We start from the raw sequence: 18,554 nt of genomic DNA on the forward strand, positions 1-18,554 counted from the left end.
CAAATATATATAGGGATTTCCTATATGACAAAAGTGTCCTTTTAAATAAATGGAGAAACAATGGATTATACAACAAATGATATTGGGACACCTGATCCAACTGGAAATTAAGTTAGCTCTCCAAATCACTGTTTCAAAACCTAATTCTTAAAGCCCCGATAGACAAAAACAAAATAAGGCAAAACAAAACAAACAAAAAACTAGGAAAACCTCTCCAAGCATTAGGAAAAAAAAAGAAAGTTTTAATAATCTTAGGATAAAAGAAAATGTCCCAATTAAAATTAAAACCCAAAAAGCCACTTGCAAACAATCAATATGGAAAACTACAGTTTCAAGAAACAATCTGTGTAGGATGAATGTCTTTGATTTCCACTGCCCAAAGGGTGGTCAAAACCCACCTAAAAAGGGTCTATGTGCAAATTTAAAAAGACTGAGTTGATGAAAGATGTGGAGCAACTAAACTCTCAAACACTGTTAGGGACAGTGTGAGTTGGTACAAAGACTTTGGAAAACTATTTGACAACACCTACTATACTAAACATATGCCTACCCTTTGACCCAGCAATTTTATCCCTAGATATATATTCAAGAAAAACAAATGCCCATGTTCACCAAAAGACACGTACAAGAATTAACAGCCAAGAAGAGCCCCAAAATAAAAACACAAATGTCCATCAGCAGGGAAGAGATAAACTGCAGTATAGTCACACAATAGAATGCTATAAGGCAATAAGCTATAAGCTATAAGAACAAACTACTGCTACATGAAAGAACAGGTATGAATCATATACATAAAATCATAAGCAAAAGAAGATATAAAATATTACACAGTGTATGACTCCACTTTTATGAGGTTCAAGAACAAGCAAAACTAAGTCAGAATACCCTTTCTCTCCAACTGGGAAGTAGGGGGTGATATTGACAGGAGAAGGTAAAGAGAGTCTTCCAGAGTGTTGGAAATGTTCGATCTCATCATTTGGGTGCTGGTTTTAGATCGTACACACACATCCATGTAAATACAAATCCGCCTATATACATAAAAGTATACAAACATGTATATCCACAAATATAGCCACATACACATACATCTGAAAACATACATAATCTATATACATACATATACACAAATGTATATACACATATAATATACATAAATGTGTATACACATACAGATATCTGCATATATAAGGATACATACATGTATATATACATATCTACATACACACATACACACTATACACATCCACGTGTGTGCCCATGCATGCATATGTGCTCACAAGCTTTGCATATGTATGTATATATGCATATTTAGATGCACTTTTTTATATACATATAAACTAATGAAGTTCAATTAAGGTTTGTGTCTTTTATGTATGTCAATAAAAATAGAAAAAGCAAAAAGAATCTATATGATAGGATATACCAAAATTATTCAATCTGGCAACAATATGAAACCGTATCCATTCATCCATTCATTCAACATGTATTAATGAAGTGCTGGTTTTGTAATAGGCAATGATTTGAGGTTAATATCAGAATGTAAGCAGCACTGTGACTGCCTAGATACAAACCCTGGCTCCTTCATTACTAGCTGTGTGACGTTAATCAAGTTACTTACCTTTTCTGTAAACTGTCAAGATACTAATGTCATTTATTTCAGAGATTTGTTTCTATGTTTAAATGAGTTAATATTTGTTAAGTTCTTAGAAGTGTGCCAGCCACACAGTGAATGCTATTCAAGTGTTTGATAAATAAAGTAGGTCACATTAGCCTCTGGTCTGCAAACACGGACAGAATTGATGTGCTTTCTTCTCTTCTCTGATCATTTCTAATTTAGAAAACAAAATATAGCAAAACTAAAATATTCCAAAAATGAATGAACATACTGCATTAATCCCCAAGGTTTCCAGTTTCTCCATCAAGTTCTGCTCCACCATTGTTCTTAGTCCCTTAGTGAGGGAGGAGTTACTCTTCAAAGCTTTCCTTAAATGCATTTTGTTGTTATTTAATTTCTGTTCATTTTCTCTTCCTGAAATAAGGTTTTAAAAATGTGTTAAAAAATGAATTAAGCAAATACATCAAATCTCTAAGCAGAAAATGACAAAGTACAGCTTTTAAGCAGCAAGTATTTGTGATGTTTTAAAACTTTTGGATATTGTAGTCACTCAGCACAATACAGAATGCTTAAGTTACGTAGCTTTTAAAACTATTTTATGTCTACTTTAAAACTTCAGTATTTTTAAAGACTCTGGATCACTTAATCAGATGACAACTATAGATATATATGTATCTACAGAAGCATGATGAAAAAAATTATTTAGGAGTTTAATGTTTTATCACTAGAATTATATCACTATCTCCTGAAAAATTCATCTCTAAGCTCACTCTGTTAGAATTTACATATCATCTTATGAAGAAAAAGCCGAATTTACTTTAAATAATTAAAAATTTTTGGCCATCTCAGTGGCTCACACCTGTAATCCCAGCACTTTCAGAGGCTAAGGTGAGTGGCTCACTTGGACCCAGGAGTTTGAGATTAGCCTGAGCAACATAGTGAGGCCCCATTTCAATTTATTTTAAATTAAAAAAAAACACTTTTTCAAAGTTTTTTAGTTTACTAGAAGCTAAGTACATATAAAACTTCAAGATGTGAAAATCATTATCCCCCTCAAAATATTTACCAAAATGAAAAAGGATAACAAAAGTATTAGCAAAAGTGTATTTTGTTTAAAACAACCTGTAATTAAAAACAAAGAAACCAAAACCAACAGGACATACTCTCCTCACTTCCATCCCTACCCCTTTTTTATTCCCCACTAAAAAAAAAAAAATGTCAAGTTCAAAAGAGTTTGGAGAAGAATGATGGCATGACCTTTAAAAATCTGAGTCCTTATGTACAAAGGAACTAAAGACTTGATTAAAGAGATGCGATGTTTGGCAGTTCAGACCCTTACTGACTGTCCAAAGCCTGATCTGGGAGAAATGTGACAACTATACTACCATTCTGGAGCCTAATCTCCTAGCAGGGGCATTTTGCCCACCAAAGGATGGCATCAAATGCCATTTCCTAGGTGTAGGGCTCCAGGCCGCCTGAGAGACTCTCCCTTCGCTGCTACCCCACCCATCTGAGTGGATGGGATTCTTAATACCCATAGTACTTGGATTTGCAGGAGATCTTGAACAAAATGTCTTTTTGTTTAAGAGGTTTTCTAAACACCAGTTCAATTCCCACATTAAAAAATATTTCTATTACATAAATAGATGGTTTTACTGAAAGCAAAATTAGATTACTTTTTTGTACATTAAATAGAAGAAAAAAACCCTGCACAAAAATACTATTCTATGTTTTGCTATTGCAGCTTGCTAAGCTGAAGTGATAAAACTGCATATAATTATATATTAAAAGTCAGAACTAATCTTAAATTGTAGTCTCAGCAATCATGCTGCTGTTTAACCACCAATGTTTACAAATATTCTGAAACCACCAAAAAAAGCACTTCTACAAAATCATAGCTGCAGCCACTATGTCGCTGGCTTTGGCTTTTAGGTGGCCATCAAGTGTGCAACTGTCTAGGGCCAAAAATAAAAAGAGGCACCAAGAGACAGCCTGGAAGTCTTGGTGCCACCATTGAAATAGACATACCCCCTACCCCAATTATGCAAATAATCTTTTGGCCAATATCTCAGATAATGAAGGACATACACAGAAGCATCGCCTAAAAAGAGGCTCTGGGCCCAGTTTCCTCTGGGACTTGGGGCCACATACAGGGGCAAGCAATGCCTGGAATGACTTGGCCGCAGTTAGAAGAGTTGTAAAGCCTTTGCTGTTAGTTGTTGAATTCCTTTGCCAATGTGTCTCTGATCACCCTCAACTCTGATGACAGGTTCATTTTGATGACTGAGTTTCCCCAAACTACTGCAGATTAAGCATTTCCCTCTATCCTCAAATTCACCTTATATACTGGTGCTTGCTTTGGGAAATCATTTATGAATAATTACAGCACCCTTGGTAAAGATTCTTACAAGGCTGGGACTGGCCAATGGAAGCAAGAGAAAGAATGTAGAGTAGGCAGGGAAAAATAAAGTTTTTATGTAGAAGTGGAATTAATCACTTGAAAATCAACCACAGCTGAAGATTTTAGTTAAAGCACATATTGCTCACCAAGACCAAGGCAAAACTTTCTAAAGACTAGCATTTCCTTCCAATACAAATTTTCAAACACAAGCAAGCAGATGGCCAGGCTAATGCACAACAGTCCATACATGGGATCAGTTTTATCAGACACACAACATCCCATTTATGGTAAACAAATAATTGTAGCACGAAGCAAATGATTTTTAAAAATCCTTGAATTTCTGAGTTGGAAAGGACTTTATCTACCACCTAGTAATGATAGATTTTTCACATGAGGATACTAGAAACAGCAGTACAGTAACTTCCCCAAAGGTCATCCAGATGGTCCTGTAGAGGCCACATCAGCTTCCCTTTCTCCATTTGCTCTCTGCAGTAAACTATGGACAGTAGAAAACCTGGATGTTGTCACTAATTAAACTCAACAACCTGAAGCAGGCTCTTAATCCCCCTATGTTTTCTTTCTGGAAAATAAAATGGCCTCTAAGATCCCTTCTGGCCCTCACATTCTAGCATCTATAAAACAGCAAGATCAAATATGCCTCTGCTCAAAAAGCAGGTACACAGAAATATGCGTGTGTGAGTTACTTTTTAGTAAAGGCCACAGTGTTTTTGCAAATCACTGCCAAAATTGAGCTTCGCAAGCACTTATCTGCAAAATGTTAGCACAAGCTGAGGAATTTATTGATGGCAATTAATCTGCTGCCAGTATGTTAACTCCACAGAGGTGCTAGAAGGAGGCAGTCACTGGTTTCTGCAGCGGTGCACGTGGACCCTGAGGCATTTTCCATGGTCCTCAGCACTCTCCTATCTACTGCCAGAGCTGTACACATGGAGCATGGCAAGGGTTATTTTCTTTTCCAGTCCAGCCCCCTAAATGTGGCAGCAACCAATAGTGGTGTTTGCTGTCAGTGATTCCAAGCTACCCTCTTACATTGACTGGAAGAACTCTAAAAGCACAGGTAGAGGGATGCAGCGACTGAAACCTGGAACTGGAAGTTGGAAGACCACTCTGGGTGATGGTGGACAATCATGATTCCTATAGGAACCCTCACTAGTCATTTTTTAAATGAGTGAACTACATGACCTGAAGTTCCAGTTTTGAAATTACGAGACCTTTTCTATGAACCTCCTGACATGTTTCACAGATTCTTCAAAGAATACGGGATTGTATGTCTTGGACATCAGTAAATGATATGTATGTAGGAGAGAGGAAGCATGTTACTTGCAAGCAAAATGATGTGTCATTATTCAGAACTCAAATAGGGTAAGATTTGTTCATCCCGTTTCTGGGAAACCAACAGGGTTGGTTGAAAATCACTTAAAGACAGTATTTTTAAAGCACTGTTTCTCTTCAACTTTATAGGGCTCAGAAGCTCAAATGCCTACATAAAGCAAAGAAGGCAACGTGGGGCAAAAGAGTTGAGGGGGATTATGGCAAACCGGAGGTTGCTTCCACAGTCGGCAGTGGCGGCTCAGCCCTGCTAAATGTTGCTCAGTAGACCATGACCCAGGGTTTCCAGGGTATTGTATTGTGGCATGAAGCCAATAATTTAAAAAACAACAACAACAACCAGAATTTCTGAGTTGGAAGGGACTTTATCACGTAGCGATAGATAATTAAATTGTGTAGATTGCACTACAATTAAATATTGGCAACCGATCATAAAATATTTGCCAACAGTGCAGCTTGAATAAATCAGCGTCTGTGGAATCGATTTAGCCTGCAGGATCTCGTTTGATGCCTGGGTTGTGGCCATCTTTAAGGTGCTGGAAGTATCTGGGAATGACCCACCCCAATTTATTTGCTTAACAATGGAACAAGGCTGAGGACCCCATAAGAAGGTGACAATATCTTTTAAAGTTATGCTCATCACAGTACCCCAAAACTTCCCTCAACAAGTTTTTATGGCTTTTTATAATTTAATGCACCTATAGTCACTCTTGTTTCTGAAAGAAGCAAGTTTCTAAACATTGGAACAGCAATTACAAAGAAATAAGCAGGAAATGAAGCAACTAAAACCAAACTCTTCAAAATCAGTGCCAAACATGAACAACTATTGGGACAGGAAGATATGCAATCCTAAGCTAAATGGTCTGTCTAAAATATACAAAGTCAAGACAAATTACAAAGATACATGGAAGCAAAATAAACAAACCCCATAAAAACATCAACAAGTGACTGATCACTAGCATAACAAGATTAGACTTGAAAGTATACCTCATATAGGTATTATGAATATGCCTGATCTAGTGAATTCTCAATTTGTAGCCTTATAAAAATAAAAATAAAAAAACTGGTAAATGTCTAGAGAACAAGGGAAGAGTTATAATAAATATTGAATTTACATATTAGAATACATATCATTTGACTTCTCTTCCTGACAAAACTGACAAAACCAGAATCCATATAAGTATTGACAATTTGCTTAAATTCTCCTAAAGAAGTGACATATGGTGATATATGACAATTCTCCTAAAGAAGTGATATATGGTGAATTATTATAATTAATAAGAAAAAGTTACGATAAATTGATTCAAATATAATTGTTTTCAAAATCTACAAATCTAGCATTAGAAAATGTTCCTTATAATTAAAGCTTTCTTCATAAATTTTAAAAACTGATCAACAGAAAATAATTTTTAGGACTATCAAATAAAATGAGTAAGCAGTAATAATTATCTCCCAACACCCGTAACAGCTCCCAAATTCCACCATAAAGATATTGTTTTGCATATAAATATTCCACATCCAGAACTTAGACATTATGCTTTTCTTGCTATTAAAAATAATTTGGAAATAAGCATTTCACCAATTCATTTCAGATTAAGGGTATGATAAATCACCACTATGACACAAATCTTTTCAGATCATCTGGTACACATGTATGCGTCAACATGTCATCTCATCAGAAAAATCTGCATTAAAATAAAGACTTAAATATTTTTTCAAGTTCCCTGACACAGAAAATTTCTTATCTGCTTGCACAAGAATACTGTGAAGCAGGGGAAAGCAGAACAGAATATTAGGGGAATAGGATAACAGAATACTCCATGTGGGTTGGAAGTAAAATCAAAATCTAAATGTGTTTCCTAATTTTGATGTAGTGGAATAAAAACCACTGGCTCATATTTTCCAGGCCTGGGTTTTGATATATAAATATAATATGTGCAGGTAAACCTGATCAAGCCCTTTGTTACCTTTTTCTTCCTCTGAAAGTTCTTCTATTGGTTCCAGTATGTGCGACGAGAATGCCTGTTCTATTAACAAGGAAAAATAAGAACAGTACAAACAGGACAACAGCAAAGTAACATTAGTTTCCTTTCAAATGATTTAGAAAGATATAATTCCATAGCATTTTAATCATGCCTAAATAGCAAATATTTACTGAGGAAAAAATGTTGAGGCAATCAGTCAAAGATGGTCACCTTTTCATGGTATCTTCAATTTCTATGTACTTTCCATTAACTAAACTCTACAGAAAGTATAGTTTTAAATAATTAAGTTAGAGTTTCTTATTCATCAACCTAGTATGCAATAGCCTTTTACGACACAAGGGCACAACTGCAAAAGATCTTCATTACTTATAAAGTATTTCGATCAAGTGGCTAAACAGAAAATTAATGAAAATATTTCAACTACAAAAAAATAAATAATTCCCAAGGCCCTGGGATTCCCACTTGTTCCCGGTGCTAACCCCATGGTATCCAAGTGGTAAGACCAACAAGATAAAAGAGGAACGACAGGAGAGAAGTCAGCAGCAAGACTGAGAGTCATTCTTCGACACCTGCATGGATACATTTCAAGACCTAGTTCCGGGGCTGGAGAATGCCCTGGCCCCACAGCTGGGCAGATAAGGAAGGACTCTTCACAGTCTCACCCCAGAACGTCAACTGCACTCAGGGGAGATGAGGTCTTTGGATGACTATTCCCAGAGAAATGTTATATGTATACACAAGGAAACCTGCCAGCAGCAGGCATAAAACCAAACCCTATCCCATCAACTGAAGGTAATTTCCTTCATGGGGAAGGTCAGGTTTTGGGTGAAGGTTTAATGATGGTGGTCAGGCATTACACATGGAATGAAATGCAACTAGCAAAGTTGGTGCATGGTTCACTCACCTTCAGCTTGGAGACTGATACAGTGCACTTCCCCCCACCAGCTCTCCACTTTTACCTCCAAGTGGGAGGTCACTGCATTCTACCACCAGACCTGGGAGTGGGTGACGAGCCAGGGTAAAAACGGCCAACAGTTACTGAGTGCTCATCAGGTGGCCGGGCAGGGATCCACATGTGTGGTATCTCAAATTTAATGCTTCCCACTTTAAAGGGTCTGTTTTTTATTCATTAAAGGGTATTTCTAGAACTCTATTTCAGATAGATAAATGATAGAGAGATGATAGAAAGAGAAACAGACAGACAGATTTAGGTATATATAAATAGGTTCTTACAGCTTAGCCAGCAACCTAGTCAATGTATGTAACATTGGCTGTATGGGAGAAATGCATCTGAAACTACTTTCAAGTGAACTTCTGGAATGCAGCCTATGACTGAGTAAGACCACCTTAATGCTGAAGTGTGGACATAGCCATGAAGAAGCGTTTAAGTCCACCAGGTACCACAACTGGTGACCACCAAAAATGTGCTTTTCAAATTTGTTATAGAGCATTAAGATTTTGCAAAATTATACAAAATAGGTTATATTACTAGTTTGAATAGTTGAAAACAGAGATTTAAGGAGGATAACTAATTTCAGATTTTAAAAAGTCACACCATTTGTATTTTATTGTACTTGTGATCAAAACAAGGTCACAAGGAAACTTTTACTAAAATTTTCATGAAATCATCTCACACATATTTATCATTTCATTGCAGGGATACTCCCATGACTTATTTCTCTAGAGTCAGGATAACTGCCAGGTTCTGACGTGTTTCCCTCTGTGTAGAGAGGAAGAGTTCTGGTAGAAGGGGAGATTCCCGAACAGGATCCCATCACAAGGGCTTGGGAAAGTGAGACTGGCCAAATCCCAGCTCCCAAAACAAGCAGGCTGATGTCCTATATCAGGAGGGAAGGACCTGCCCTGCTCATGCTTTGTAAGCCACCAGTCTAGCCTTCAAACGTCCCAGAACCTGTCCTGAGCTGAGATCCAGGGTGAGAGTCAAAACACTCAGAGGTCTGAGTCTCCGGTGAACTTGCTGAAAGCTTTCAAAAAAATCCTTGTCAGTTTCCTACCATTGTCTCCAGAAGAAAGGCTCTTGGTCCTCTAACTAGCCCTGCCCTTTTGTCCCTGGCTGACTTCAGCGGGACTTCATTGTGCCCACCTTAGAAGCTAACACTGGCCAGAGCTTACTCAGTGGCTTGTGCCTTGCTGGCCCATCACAATGGCCACTACGGTAGCCATGGCTGCTCTCTGCACTTGGTAGGAAAAGTCCCTAAGCCCACAGCTTAGAGCTGGGCTGTGAATCTGGATTGCCTGCTTCCAAAGTCTGGGCACTTGGCCACAAAGCAATGATGCCTGCCCACTGGCGCTCACTAGGCTTGTCTTCCTGACTTCTTCAAATGCCACCGCTGTCCACCCATTATCAGAGTTCACTGTGCTCTGACCTTCCTTGGCCTTGGCCCTGGTCCCCAATCAGGTGCTCAGCCTTTCTGCCAACTCCACCAAACCGCTGGTCTGTCCACTCCTTCTCCACTCTCGTCACCACAACCCAGACTCCTGGGGAGGAATCTCAAATGCAGGATCACCCACACCCACAACTGGTCTCCCCAGCTCAGATTCTCTGGAGACGCTCTGGTCAGGCCAAGCCTCCCATAGCCCAGCTCTCTAATTCTGCACACCCAGCCTCAAGAGCACTCAGCGGCTACACACTGCCCCAAGAACGACCCTGGACAGCTGCCGCCTGGCACTCAACAGCTGCCATGAACGCCCTCAACCAACCTCACTTCCCTCACGTCTCCTCCTCTTCTCTATGCGTGGCCAAGTAATTACTCTGCACTGCTAATACACATCTAGTGCTTTCCTGCCACCTTTTCCTTCTTACTGTTGGCTTTGCCTAGGATGCCATCCCAACATATTCACCTCCTACTCGGCTCAAATGGCCAAATATCAGCTACGCCAGGAAGTCTTCCCAGAGTCTCCCAAATGGAGAAAATCTCTCCCCTGCCTGGATACCCATTTCATTTCTCAGTGGCTCTCACCTTGCACCACATTTATAAACATGTGGTCTCCTTTATAAGCTATAAGTTCCTTGGGGACAGACTTCGTTTGTGATTCGTTTCTGTATCTCTGTCATGCCCGCCTTGGCGTTACCCTCAGGAGTGGCCCACAGCTGTCATTACCCAGTGGTCGGTGACGGAAGGAAAGCAGGAGTGGCGGAACACCACTAGAGAAACAGATAACTACACGTGGCATGTTAACTCCTGTCAAAGACATGTTCACTGAAGACTCTTCTGAGCTTTTCCAGGATATATGTCTAGGAGATCTTATTGGCATATCCAAACATTTCCCCTTGTGACTGCACGTAAGCATGGTCACCTGACAGGGAACAGGCCCATTCTCCTTTAGAGGGTGGAATTCCACTGAACTGAGACTTCCTTTCAACAGTCCCCATCCCACTTCTGTAACACTATTTGGGCCGGTGGTGTCCAGTGGGGGAAGCCATCTTTCTTTCCATCAAGAGACACAATACGCCAGAAGTCTAGAGCACACCACCTGTCATGTATTGGAAAATCAACTATTGCTTGTGTTAAGTGTCAGTATTTCAAGATGTAGAATACTTGCTGTGAGAGCAAAACATAATAATTGTAAAGTCTAATAAAAATGTTTGTAAGTTGGGTGCAGTGGCTCACACCTGTGGTCCTAGCACTTTGGAAGGCTGAGGTGGGAGGATCACTTGAGTCCAGGTGTTTGAAACCAGCCTCGGCAACATAATGAGATGCTGTCTACACAATAAATTTAAAAATTAGTCAGGTATGGTGGTGCACCCCTGCAGTCTCAACTATGTGGGAGGATCACTTGAGCCCGGAAGGTTGAGGTTGCAGTGAGCTATGATCATACCAGCACATTCCAGCGTGGGCGACAGAGAAATGCCCAGTCTCAAAAAAAAAAAAAAAAAAAAGTTTCCAGTTTTTGTGGTCATCATTGTAGCTATATACAATTAAAGTCATGTATACACAAGCCCCTCACAATTTATAGGCCAAATTAAAGGAGGGCTTCACGTGTAGGTGGAACCTAGCAGGTGCCCAGAGACTTTGGGGAAAGTGGTTATTTTGCATCCTCACTGCACTCGTCGCTCTAAAAGTGGGCCATATTATCAGGTCAGGCAACCTAAGCAATTGGTGTATGGGTCAGTTTAACAGCAACAAAGTCTACTTTATTTACTGGGCATCCTAATACCACCATTTAGTCACAACCCCATGAGCAAAGAGAAAAGTGGTCTCCAGTGGTGAAAATACTACAAAAAGTTATTTGAGGTTTGTCCAGTAAAAACACATACTAGGGGATGGGGATCAAGCATGATTGTTTATCTTCTCCAGAATCCGTGTTTCATCCTATCAACTGCCTTCAAATCAGAATCTGATTGTTTATCTTCTCCAGAACCTGTGTTTCATCCTATCAACTGCCTTCAAATCAGAATCTGATTGTTTATCTTCTCCAGAACCTGTGTTTCATCCTATCAACTGCCTTTGAATCAGAACCTACTGCCTGTACTGTTCAGCTTGTGTAGCAGAGTTGAAAGCAGGGAGCCATCAGGGTTCCCATTTTACCTAGATCCTATCAGGACAGAAGCACTGGGAAGGTTGGCTCCTAGCAGCTTACAGTGGAATTCTTTCCAGGCTGCTTTAGCTCACTCTCTCCTCAGGGCAGCCCCCATCAGATGAGAAATCAATGCAAGGGGCAATGGCCCCCACCCCTGCCTCAGTGGAGGACAAGCCGGAGCACTCATCCCAGCTCTGCAGCTCTGAAGCAGGGCTGGCTGAGGCCTCCACTGCAGCTGCACCTGGGTTTAACGTCCCCTTCGCCCAACACTGCTTCTCTCACAGGTGCTGTCCGAGGGCACCCCCCGTCCCACCTGTAAACTTCTGTATCAGTCTGTTTCCCAGGGGACCCGACCCACAATGGTAAGGAATCGCAAGATTTTTCATGGTAAAGAACCTCATCAAGCTTTGAGATGGAACAAAGGACAGAGAGCGAACGGGCGAATAAACATTATGCAATCCATGACTAACCTGCCCTGCCCCTGCCGCCCTGGGGAAGCTGGCCTGATGGGGTGGGGGACGTTGGCGGGCCCTGGCCAAGTCTCTTCCTAGCTCCTGCCCACTGAGATGCTCACAAATCAGCTTTGATCCCCATCCAAGGGCTGTAGGCCCTGTGCCAGGTCTGGTTGGCATTTAAAACTAGCATTTCAATCCCAGCAGATGCCAGGAAGGGGGCATGACTGATTCATGCAGCTCTGGGCCAGTGAGGGTAGGGTCTCCAAGAACACATGCTTTAGAAATGATCGATTTGTCCAAACCCTTGAATTAACCCCAGACAGCTTAATGTACCTACGGGGGTGTCCTTTAGTTAGCAACAAAAATATATGACAAATAAACTGGGACCTTGTGTAATGTCATACAGAAAGCTAACGATAACAAAGTAGAGGGGCGGGGAAGTAAAAGAAACTAAAATACACTGTTGAAGTACAAAAGAGAAGTGGCCAGTAGTGCTTTACAAAAGGACGCAACAGAGAGATTTTAGACCTGACATAAAATAATATGAATACCGAATGATTGCTAGATACTTTTCTTATACATTCAATATTAAAGCAAATTTATTTATGTCCAATGTGCTTTTATCTGTTACTGGTCTAAAGGAAAAAAACTGCATGCTCTAAACACTTGTAAATAAGAAGATCAATATGTGGAGAATTTATACATCACATATTGTGATCACATACTTAAGACAACTGATCCACCTGAAATGATCTTCGGGAAAAAAAATAAGGTGCAATAAACACTTCATGAGTCAGTCATGAGTAAAAAGGATTATTACTAAAGTTCATGGTATACAGACCATGATATTTATGAAGACAAAAAGTGCCACTATACTGACCAGTTAGATCATGGATTTACGTGTAACCTTTTTAAAAGACCAAAAATGAAAGAAGACTGAAGTAATCATTGGATTCCACAGCAACTGTATGTGAGACAGGAAAAAGATGGCCCTTCTCCCATCTTAATGCATTTGTGATATCCAACAGACCACAGGAAAACATCATGTTAAAGTACATACTATAAAAACTGTAATCACTTTAACTGTATAAAAAGTGAAATACAGCTACAAATATTCAGCCCGTCTATTGGATCATGTGAATAACAATTATCACCCTTTTGATCTGGTCCAAGAACTGAACCCTGGCAATGATTTCACCCAGTGCTTCCTATCTGTTTCCTTTAGTTTCCATTACATGTCTTTTCTAGATTTTCCCAACCAGTCATTCAAACCGTTTGTTTAGAAAAGGTGACTTGCTGCCACATTGAAAGTTATAAAAACAGCCACATATGCCCTGTGGCATGTGCTGGTTGGCTGGTCTGGTAGCAGACCATTCTTACCCAACACCTACTGCTTTCCACAAAAATCATAAATAACCAAGACACTACTCAAGTTAAAATCTCTACTTGTGAGTCTGGCAACCTTTTATACCTATCTACACCTTTTATACTTTAAGACTTTGGAGGATATGTCCAGTTTACAACAGTATTACACACGAAGACTGCAGTTTTAATAACTGTTTTTAAAAACTGTTTTAATAACTGTTTAATAACTGTTTCCTGTTTTATTATAAATTACCTCCACAGAATCACTTTTGGTTAATAAGTTATCTAACTCCGGGTGGCAACTGCACATAAAACGCTGAGACTATTACTGAAACTTACCTTGTGCCATTGGCAGACTAGATTTAGTCTCTGAAGTGTGCAGGGCTGGGGCATTCACTGAAACAGCATAAAAAGGAAAAACTCAGAGGTTCCATAATTAAAGCATAAGCATCCGAACATGATGATAGCCAAATTTGCCTCAAATTAGTCAAGATACATACAGACCATAAGGGACAAATATTTCAAGTGACAAAGATATTACACAACTAACATAAACTTATATTCATAACAGCTTTATGGAGATATGTTCACCTTTTAAAAATATACAATTCAGTGGTTTTTTAGCATATTCACAGGGCTGTGCAACCACAACCACTGTCCACTTTTAGAACATAATCTTCATCACCTCCCTCAAAATACCCATTCCCAATACCCATCACACCTCATTTCTGCCCCTTCCCCATCCCCAGGCAACAATTAATCTACTATCCATCTCTATGAATTTGCCTATTATTGACATTTCATAGAGTAAATGAAGCCATACAATATGTGGTCCTTTGCATCTGGATTTGCTCACTTAACACAATGGTATCAAGGTTCATCCATGCTGTAGCATGCATATAAATGTCAGTATGGATTTTTATGGGCAAATAATGTTCTGTTTTATAAACTGACCACATTTTATTTACCTTTTCATTAGTTGATGGACATATAAGTTGTTTCCACTGTTTAGCTATTATGAATAACACTGCAATGAACATTCATGCACAATAAACCAGTTTTGAAAAGTACTCTAATCACTGGGCTGGAAGACATTATGTGAAGGTATTAATTTAGTCACTGCCTGTGGAAAGAGGTTTGCCCAACTTAACTAAGACTAAATGCTCTCCAATTTAAATTTCTCCAGAAAATTAGATTCCACTGCCTTCTTCAAATATTTGACAATTCTTATCTGAGAGTCCTCTCTGGACTATTTATTTGTCCAGTTTGTTTTCACTAAACGGTATTGGTCTATTAGTTTACTGCTTCTTTATTTTATCAAGACAGAATTTTAATTCTAATCTTACCCTAAAAAGTACTGGCCACAAACCTCAGCTACTTTTTTTTGAAACAGAGTTTCACTCCCATTGCCCAGGCTGGAGTGCAGTGGCATGATCTCGGCTCACTACAACCTTTGCCTCCTGGACTCAAGCGACTCTCCTGCCTCAGCCTCCTGAGTAACTGGGACTACAGGCATGCAGCACCACGCCCAGCTAATTTTTGTATTTTTAGTAGAGACGGGGTTTCACCATGTTGGCTAGGCTGGTCTCGAACTGGTGACCTCAAGTGATTCACCTGCCTCGGCCTCCCAAAGTGCTAGGATTACAGGCATGAGCTACCATGCCCGGCCATCAGCTACTTCTGTGGGTATACACTTTTTATCTTCACAATGGCTTCTAGTGAAAGTGTTCAATTCCTATTTGTAAATTGCTAACAAACTCTGGAAATACTGCCTTTGTACCCATTTGCAACTTGCATAATCTAGATCAAGTTCTGGCAAACTATAGCCCATGAGACATACCCAGTCCACTGCCTGTTTTTATTGGAACATGGCTCCTTCATTTAAGTATTGTCTATGGCTGATTTTGCACTACAATGGCAGAGCTGAGTAGTTGCAAAACAGACCATCTAGCCTGTGAAGCCTAATGTAAATCACTATCTGGCCTTTTACAGGAAAAAAAAAATACAGAATACTAACTATTCCTGATCTAGATATTATTCCAGCTTACAGAATCAAAAGATCTGATGCTGTTAAACTGATCACAATTTGGTCTTTTCTCTAAACTACAGAATTCATTCCCTTATTATGAAAGGGTAGTAAATCAGTAAATGACTGACTAGTGTCTAAATCACCAAGGGTATAGACAGGTGGAATCAACAGGTTTGACCATATCTGCCTTATATTAGACATTACAAATCTTCATTTTACTGGGTATAGGTCTGATTTATTTATTGCATATCTCCTAAGCTGACTTTCACTTTGTGATTTAGATTTTCTGATCTTAGAGTGTATGTTTTCTTTTAAGTGATGAAAACTTCCCTGCCATCATTAGAACCTTGGCCTTTAGATCTTTTTGTATGCTGGGAAGAGGAATGGGATGAGCCAGGGCCTCACTTGGAAGGGACCCCTACCTATGGGGCTATGGGCTTATTTTTTTTAATTATTTTTGGAATTTTCTAGAGCCAGTGGCATCCGTAGTTTTTGACAACATTTCCCGATCAGTAAAAGTTTCCCCAGAAATACACATATTTATTTAAATGAATTTCATATGTACTATAATACAAATATGTACATTTTAAAACAAAAAAATTTGAAAAAAGTAAAAGGGTAAGATTTATTTGTTTTGTTTTTTTTTTTTTTTTGAGACGGAGTCTCGCTCTGTCACCCAGGCTGGAGTGCGGTGGCCGGATCTCTGCTCACTGCAAGCTCCGCCTCCCGGGTTTACGCCATTCTCCTGGCTCAGCCTCCCGAGTAGCTGGGACTACAGGCGCTCGCCACCTCGCCCGGCTAGTTTTTTGTACTTTTTAGTAGAGACGGGGTTTCACCGTGTTAGCCAGGATGGTCTCGATCTGCTGACCTCGTGATCCGCCCGTCTCGGCCTCCCAAAGTGCTGGGATTACAGGCTTGAGCCACCGCGCCCGGCCAAGGGTAAGATTTATTAATACATAAAAATAATCTCTAATAATTTTTTCCCACATTCCAATAGATAATTTTGCATACTCCATTTGGAGAAAACCACTCTAACTAAATATAGCCTTGTTTTTGTTTTTGTTTTTTTTTCTGCATATATATTTGAGTCTGGTCAGCTGCCAAAGATTGTTTGTTTGAATAAGTTAGTATTTGACTTTTCTATCCTTCTCTGAAATGTGTTTCTTCCTTCATTTCATAAGATGCAAGTTCAGCATCTCTTCCTCTCTCAGCCCTGCTCTTGGCACTTAAACTCCGCTCCTCTCCTTAACTACCACTTAACTTCTTCAGCTCCAAGAAGCAACGAGAGGCTTCAAGAAGCCTCCGAGAAGACTGAGAGGTTAAAACCATCAGCATTTTCTGGCCAGTAGTGCAAATTCCAAAACACGGTCGAGAATGTCCTTTGGTCACTACACAGTGCTCTTGAGATCCCTAGGCCCATGTGTGTGGTGCCATCTCCCTGCGCTCAGCCTCAGCCCATACTCCTCTTGTGGTCATATTGCTGTGCACATGGCACGGCTATCTGCCCTTACTCCTTCCTGAATGGAAGCAAAACTATCTCAACTATTTAGCTAGTATTTTTAAACAACGACCTGTCAGTTTCTAAACTGTAAAGATTATGTCCTTTTGGTTTACTGCAGAATCTTGACAGCTCCGGGAGATAGAGCAGATGGCCAGGCTGACCACAAGTGGGGACTGACAGGACACCTGTCAAAGCCTGCAGCAGTAAGAGTGTCAGCAGTTTCAAAGTGTGGTGACACCACACACAGTCACACAGTCACCCAGTGTGTCACTCTGAGAAGTCTACAAGTATAAAGTGATGCCAAGGAATTTTTAGTCATCCCTTTTTAGACAAATTGTGAAATAATAGCTATGGCTAATCAAAATCACCACAACATCACGTGGATATTCATAGTCTTGAGTTTTAGAATGAGGTCAAAACCAAGAATCAAAATAAATCATTATGCGATCTCTAAATACACTGGTTTTCAAAGAAAAGTCTCGAAAAATAGTAAGTAAAAGTTATGTTTTGGTTCAGCATTTTAAAGATACCTTTGGAGCCCTGCATCTATTATAGGAACTTACTAGGCACAGCTGGAACAGCTGGCTGAGATTCAAAAGCCTGCCAGGCTAAAGGATTTCCTGAAATGACAGAAAAATAAATGAACAAAAAAAATCACAAGCTATGGATTAAATTTTTGTAGCCCTTATCCTAATTTGTGCCCCCATGAAAAACAATAAAGGAAACGTACCAACATATAGCACATCACCAGGAGAATAAATACGCGTAACATAAATCTTTCTGAAGCTAAATTTTTCCCAGAATTATTTTTCAGTCAAATATTTATGATATCTAGTTAATTTTGCAAGTATTCCTCCCTACCTGAGCTCTTGTTATTTTGAGAGGAGTTAAAGGGAACCACAACCCTCTTTCCTCAACTCTATCTCAAAACAAGAGTGAGGAAACCCAGCTCATACACCCCAGCACCACCCCCAGGTGGCATCCCTCAAATAGACAAAGATGCCTCAACAACCTGAGACGTGCAGGAACCAGGACTGGAATCACCGGGAAGAAAACTAGGCAGAAGTGAGACCCTGAACCTATGGCTTCCAGTCTCCCTTCTGGTCTCTTTTTTATTTTTTTTTCTTTTGCAAAGTCAGCTGTTGCCCTGGTCTTGACTGGTTTAGTGTGTGTATGTGTGACAGAGAGAGAAGGAGGGAGAGAGAGAGAGAGAGGAAGAAAGGGAGGGAGGGAGGGGGAGGAGGAGAGGGAGAGAGGGGGAGAGGGAGAGAGAGAGAGAGAGAGAGAGAGAGAGAGAGAGAGAGAGAGAGA

At 39.8% G+C, this 18,554-nt stretch overlaps 1 protein-coding gene across 6 annotated transcripts in view; it reads right to left on the bottom strand.

Moving 5' to 3' along the window:
• The window catches only part of DZIP1 (DAZ interacting zinc finger protein 1), a 63,799-nt gene that overhangs the window by 11,003 nt on the left and 34,242 nt on the right, over nt 1–18,554 (bottom strand). For 5 of the 6 annotated variants that reach the window (XM_025364384.1, XM_025364382.1, XM_025364383.1 and 2 more), the window contains 4 exons: nt 17,807–17,863; nt 14,053–14,109; nt 7,334–7,393; nt 1,887–2,029 (listed from right to left, as the gene is read on the bottom strand). In XM_025364384.1, coding sequence (XP_025220169.1) covers nt 1,887–2,029; nt 7,334–7,393; nt 14,053–14,109; nt 17,807–17,863 — 317 coding nt within the window. The remainder of the gene's footprint in view (nt 1–1,886; nt 2,030–7,333; nt 7,394–14,052; nt 14,110–17,806; nt 17,864–18,554) is intronic. The other variant, XM_025364385.1, reaches the window with a different exon arrangement.

The sequence above is a fragment of the Theropithecus gelada genome, chromosome 17, assembly GCF_003255815.1.
Source record: "Theropithecus gelada isolate Dixy chromosome 17, Tgel_1.0, whole genome shotgun sequence".
Lineage (NCBI taxonomy): Eukaryota > Metazoa > Chordata > Mammalia > Primates > Cercopithecidae > Theropithecus > Theropithecus gelada.